The following is a 6,187-nucleotide window of genomic DNA, read 5'->3' as shown; positions in this document are numbered from 1 at the left end:
CTAACAACTGTTGTAATTTCTCTTCTCGTTCTTCTTGTTTCTTTTCTTTTTCTTCTAACAACTGTTGTAATTTCTCTTCTCGTTCTTCTTGTTTCTTTTCTTTTTCCTCTAACAACTGTTGTAATTTCTCTTCTTGTTTCTGTATTGCTGCCATCAAATCTGCTAAGCTGTAGTTTGATTTTCCGCCTCTCGTCTCCATTTTTCTTCTCTCTTTTTTTTTCTATCCCACTCTCTGACACCAATTTGTTACGTCTCCGTTTGTTAATTAACTCTCCGTAACTTCGTTCCGACGAAACTTTAGCGACACAAGTCCTTACTTAATAAAACTGGTTTATTCTTTCCGAATACAACTTTACGATACACTTATTTTCAACAATCACGCTAAAACAAACGCTATATCAACGAACGTCAACAATACTTCTGACTGCAGTTCAATTACTCACTATCTACACACACACTATATTTTTCCGTCACGTTGTCACACTCTTTTATATACCAGACTACCTTATATCTAGTAAATACTAGAGCATTCGCCAAGGTACAGGATAGTTCTAGAAAATAGGTGGCGCCACACCAGTCATGTGACTCGCTGACGCAACAATATATATATATATACAGTATTATAATCATAATTATAATTGTGAAACAAAATAAGTTGACTGGGTTAGTACTTGTATATTTCCGTGAAGCGCGAACCTCTGACGAAACTTACGAGTTAAGTTCATCTTACCTGTGTTCTTATGTGGCAAAGAAACTACTTAGAGCCAATTACCCATAAAATCAAACACAATAAACTGCGTAAAATACTTTTACATTCTAGTTCAGGTGATTTCAACGTTACTTAATATATCGTCGTAAAATGTTACTTTTTTGTAGTTTCGTTTGTTTGTTAATTAGGCTCAAAGCTATACAATGGGCTACTTGTGCTGTGCCCACTTCGGTTTTAGGTGTTATAAGTCTTCAGACTTACCGATGAGCCACCGGAGGCTTTTGTCAGGTAACTTGACAAATTGAAACTTTCAGAAAGTAGTGCTTGAGGTAAGATTTGATTAAACTCAGATTTCTAATTAATTCATATTTTGATCGCTGTGTGTATATTGGCAGAATGATTAAAAACGATACAGGATAAGAATGAAATAGCCCGTTACAACGACTTACTTCTGCTCAGTGATAGTGAAACCCATCACCAGGTGTTCAGAGAAGAGTTGTCTCCTGTATAATGCGTAAAAGTTATGAAAAGATATAGCATTCACTGAAACGTAACTTATTCTACCCAATTGTATAGTCAACATGCTAGCTATTAATAAGTATGATATAAATATATAAGTGGTAGTTTGTGTAGAAAATGATAATTACGTATTGATTCCTGAACTAAATATCCAAACATTAATAGGAAGGTTTAGAAATAGAAAATAATAATTACGTGTTGATTCCTGAACTAAATATCCAAACATTACTAGGAAGGTTTAGAAATAGAAAATAATAATTACGTGTTGATTCCTGAACTAAATATCCAAACATTAATAGGAAGGTTTAGAAATAGAAAATAATAATTACGTGTTGATTCCTGAACTAAATATCCAAACATTACTAGGAAGGATTAGAAATAGAAAATAATAATTACGTGTTGATTCCTGAACTAAATATCCAAACATTACTAGGAAGGATTAGAAATAGAAAATAATAATTACATGTTGATTCCTGAACTAAATATCCAGACATTACTAGGAAGGGCGTACACACTCTGTTAAGTTTACCCTAACTTTTTCACTTCACACTCAGTTGAAACCCTCCGGTTCAACCTAAAACTCGGATATTTAATCTAGCTTTATGCAATAAACATGTTATAGTCTTAACTGTTTATAGCTCAGACACTCGTAACTCAACTTATATCTCTGCTGAACTGTTCAGTGCAAATAAACAGTGTTGCAGAAAAGTAATGAGACAATTTTGTGTTTGACAGTGCTATTCTTTCAGTCAATCTCAGTAAGATTCTTTCTTCGTCAGCGAATGAATATGTAATAATGTGGGCAAGAAAATACAAAGAAATTACGTCTTCCCATTTACCTACCGAATATTCGAATACTCCATCAAACTGCTAATGCTGTAAATTGCGAAACGTGGAAGTAGTCGACTTGTAGTTTGTCCTTCACTCCTGAAAATCCGGATAAACACAAGTAGGGCTATGCTGCGATATACCATTATATAATAATTATATCTTAACAAAATAGAGTATTTTAGGTTGGCCCGCAGCGTTACTGCATCAAATTGAACTTGGAACATCGAGGGAAGCTACAAGATAGGGAAGGAGAACCAGTTAAGTCCAACCTTTACTATGATTAAAGGCTACATTCGCTTCAGTTAAAAAAAATCAGGCTAGGGGCAAAAAAAGAAGGTTAAAACATAAGAATAACACCAATCTGAAATACTTTGAATTACTTTTAATTTATCATAAACTTGATATCTTCAGTGGACTTATATTTGTTTCAAACTTTCCTTGGATGCAAGAAACTTACCAAGTTCATACATTCATTTATTTTTCGTCGCAAGGCCTAATTTTGATTAACTAAAAACCTGCACAAATATTATGCTTTTAATATATCTTTTAAATGTCCAAGCGCTTTTAGTAACTACACGATATTTTTTTTATTCTTAAAATAACCTTTTAGCCAAGCTAGGGGGTTTAAAACGTTAAAATGTGGAGTGCCTACGCCAAAACAAAACAAACTGAACTTACTGTTAGGTTTTTAACTCATTTACATCCTTGATCATTCTTGCACAGAATTGTAATTATATCGTTTTCTGAATAGATAACCTACTTAAACTTAAATAGGAATATTAAATGTGGCGGATAGTCCTTTGAAGCGAAAAATATATATATTCTAGGTATTCGAAACCTTGTGGCTTAGCTGAATAAAGCAAAAATGAATTCAAAATTAAACTAGAAGTTGATTTTCATTTCTTCAAAATAATTGAAAACTTGAATAGACTATACGACACGATTTAAGATTTTTAGTTAAATTAATAGACTGGTACCGTTTGCAATAAATGTATAATTACTCATGTCAAGAATATTTTCTTCGGAATTTGGGTTGAGCGTGGCCTAATAGTTATCGCACCGGACCGTGAATCAAAAATGGTCCATGTTTCGTAGCTGTGTTTCCATCTAGTGTATCAGTTTAAAATTAGGTATAACTAGCTCAGACAGCCGTTTTGTAATTTTACGCGAATATCCAAGGCAACAGATCTTCGAAAATTAATAGAATAAAGAACCTATATAATAACTAAGTTTCATTTGAAAATCATATTGAATCAGATTTATTCGTTAGGTTTTTATATTTATCAATTAAATCACACAATGTTGAAAATTATACACAGAAATTTCTTATGTCTTAGCCAATAAGTTTATCAGCAACAAAAACATCAATACAATAGCTAAGATAAACAGGAAAAAAAATCCTCAAATGAAATAAGTAATGCTATTAACGCTGACTATTATAAAATATATATATATTTCTTGTAATTTCTAAACTCATATATGTACCAAACTCTGAATTAGACACAACCCATATAAAGTTATTAAAATAAGTAAACTTTAAAAACATTATTTGTTGCGTTCGGTGAAGATCCACATAAAACGCCTTACAATAAATTGGTGTTGTTTCTGTTAAAGAAAAGTATCAAATTTTGTATCTGTATACTAATTAAATCTTTGGTTTTACTAAGCTCTCTCTTCTTCTTTTTAAATACACGAAGCCATCAAACGTAGCTTGTTTTTAAATACACGAAACCATCAAACGTTGCTTGTTTTTTTAATATACGAAACCATCAAACATTGCTGTTTTTTTTAAATACACGAAACCATCAAACGTTGCTTGTTTTTAAATACACGAAACCATCAAACGTTGCTTGTTTTTTTAATATACGAAACCATCAAACGTTGCTTGTTTTTTAATATACGAAACCATCAAACGTTGATTGTTTATTTTTAAATACACGAAACCATCAAACGTTGAATGTTTATTTTTTGTAAATATATGAAACCCCCAAACGTTACTTGTTTTTTTGTTTTTTCAATACACAAAACTATCAAACGTTGCTTTTATTTTAAATACACGAAACATCAAACGTTGCTTTTATTTTAAATACACGAAACATCAAACGTTGCTTGTTTTCATACTACAGCCACCTGTGGAGAAAGTTAACTTTCCCTTTTTTAATCTCTCGCGTCTTACTGGGTGTTTGGCAATATTCATTAAGTAACTAAGTTTACTTTACTGAGTGTTTGGCAATATTCGTTAAGTAACTAAGTTTATATTACTAGGTGATTGGCAATATTCGTTAAGTAACTAAGTTTATATTACTGGGTGATTGGCAATATTCGTTAAGTAACTAAGTTTATATTACTGGGTGATTGGCAATATTCATTAAGTAACTAAGTTTATATTACTGGGTGATTGGCAATATTCATTAAGTAACTAAGTTTATATTACTGGGTGATTGGCAATATTCGTTAAGTAACTAAGTTTATATTACTGGGTGATTGGCAATATTCGTTAAGTAACTAAGTTTATTTTACTTAGTGTTTGGCAGTATTCGTTAAATAACTAAGTTTATTTTACTTAGTGTTTGGCAATATTCGTTAAGTAACTAAGTTTATTTTACTTGGTGTTTGGCAATATTCGTTAAGTAACTAAGTTTATTTTACTTAGTGTTTGGCAATATTCGTTAAGTAACTAAGTTTATTTTATTTGGTGTTTGGCAATGTTCGTTAAGTAACTAAGTTTATTTTACTTAGTGTTTGGCAATATTCGTTAATTAACTAAGTTTATTTTACTTAGTGTTTGGCAATATTCGTTAAGTAACTAAGCTTATTTTACTTGGTGTTTGGCAATGTTCGTTAAGTAACTAAGTTTATGTTACTGGGTGATTGGCAATATTCGTTAAGTAACTAAGTTTATTTTACTTAGTGTTTGGCAATATTCGTTAAGTAACTAAGTTTATTTTATTTGGTGTTTGGCAATGTTCGTTAAGTAACTAAGTTTATGTTACTGGGTGATTGGCAATATTCGTTAAGTAACTAAGTTTATGTTACTTAGTGTTTGGCAATATTCGTTAAGTAACTAAGTTTATTTTATTTGGTGTTTGGCAATGTTCGTTAAGTAACTAAGTTTATATTACTGGGTGATTAGCAATATTCGTTAAGTAACTAAGTTTATGTTACTTAGTGTTTGGCAATATTCGTTAAGTAACTAAGTTTATGTTACTGGGTGATTGGCAATATTCGTTAAGTAACTAAGTTTATGTTATATACGAGCTTAAACTTTCGTGCATGTGTACATTGTCGTTCAATGTATATTACATACGATTATTACTTTCTATTTATGGTAGTAATAACAACGTGAATGAATTTTCAATGTATTATAATTTATCATAGCAAAACTACAATATGTTCGATTAGACATTATAAGTATCGTAGTAGCAGTAAACATCAACAAACTGTCGTAGAACTATATATATTGTAGTATTGCTTACACGCATATGTTTTCAGTACATTTGAAAACACCCTAGTAATGCTAAAGATAACGAACACTAATTATTCTCTTAGTATAACAGCATTTTAGTGGTTAGAACTTATGCTTAAAAAAACTTAGTTTCTTACCTGACTTCCCAACGCGGGAGTTCCCAAGAATGACAACTTTAAGTCTGTCGCAGTTCGTCATATCTATGTCTTGTATTTGATCTGCTTTCAAACGTTTCAGACAAGCTGAAAACTATTTTGTATTTATTCTGGGTATATTTTTCAATTAAATTCTTTGTTGGAGAATAAATACTCCATTGGTTAAGAGTTTTTCAAATGGTGATGATAAAGTGAACAAATAGATGACCCTTAATTAGCTTTAAAGATGCGTATTTTGTACTCAATAAATATTTATCCAGATGAGAAACTGGAAACTGGATCGTTGCGATGGCAAGGCAACTGTTAATGTCAAAGATTTTAACTAATTTGTGGAAACCAGATGCACCAACGGTGACCAACACTGCCTTCCTTACTAGCCGAAATAAGATAAAGAGTTTTAAGCTTGTTTACAGAATGCTGTTCACACCTGTCAATAAGTTGGTACTTCCAAGACAGAGAAAACAGATCCAATAATTACAATGTTTTAAAGCTTTTAATTATTTTAGG

The 6,187-nt window shown here is 31.3% G+C and overlaps 1 protein-coding gene across 1 annotated transcript in view; it reads right to left on the bottom strand.

Moving 5' to 3' along the window:
• Window positions 1-5,723, bottom strand: part of LOC106459419 (ras-related and estrogen-regulated growth inhibitor-like protein) — a 52,092-nt gene extending 46,369 nt beyond the window's left edge. The window contains exon 1 of the mRNA XM_013919038.1: window positions 5,663-5,723. Within this exon, the coding sequence (XP_013774492.1) occupies window positions 5,663-5,723 (61 nt within the window). The remainder of the gene's footprint in view (window positions 1-5,662) is intronic.
• Window positions 5,724-6,187: the final 464 nt, after the last annotated feature.

Source organism: Limulus polyphemus, unplaced genomic scaffold (assembly GCF_000517525.1).
Source record: "Limulus polyphemus unplaced genomic scaffold, Limulus_polyphemus-2.1.2 Scaffold605, whole genome shotgun sequence".
Lineage (NCBI taxonomy): Eukaryota > Metazoa > Arthropoda > Merostomata > Xiphosura > Limulidae > Limulus > Limulus polyphemus.
Note: the sequence above shows the minus strand (reverse complement) of the source record. Positions and strands in the feature narration are given on the sequence as shown.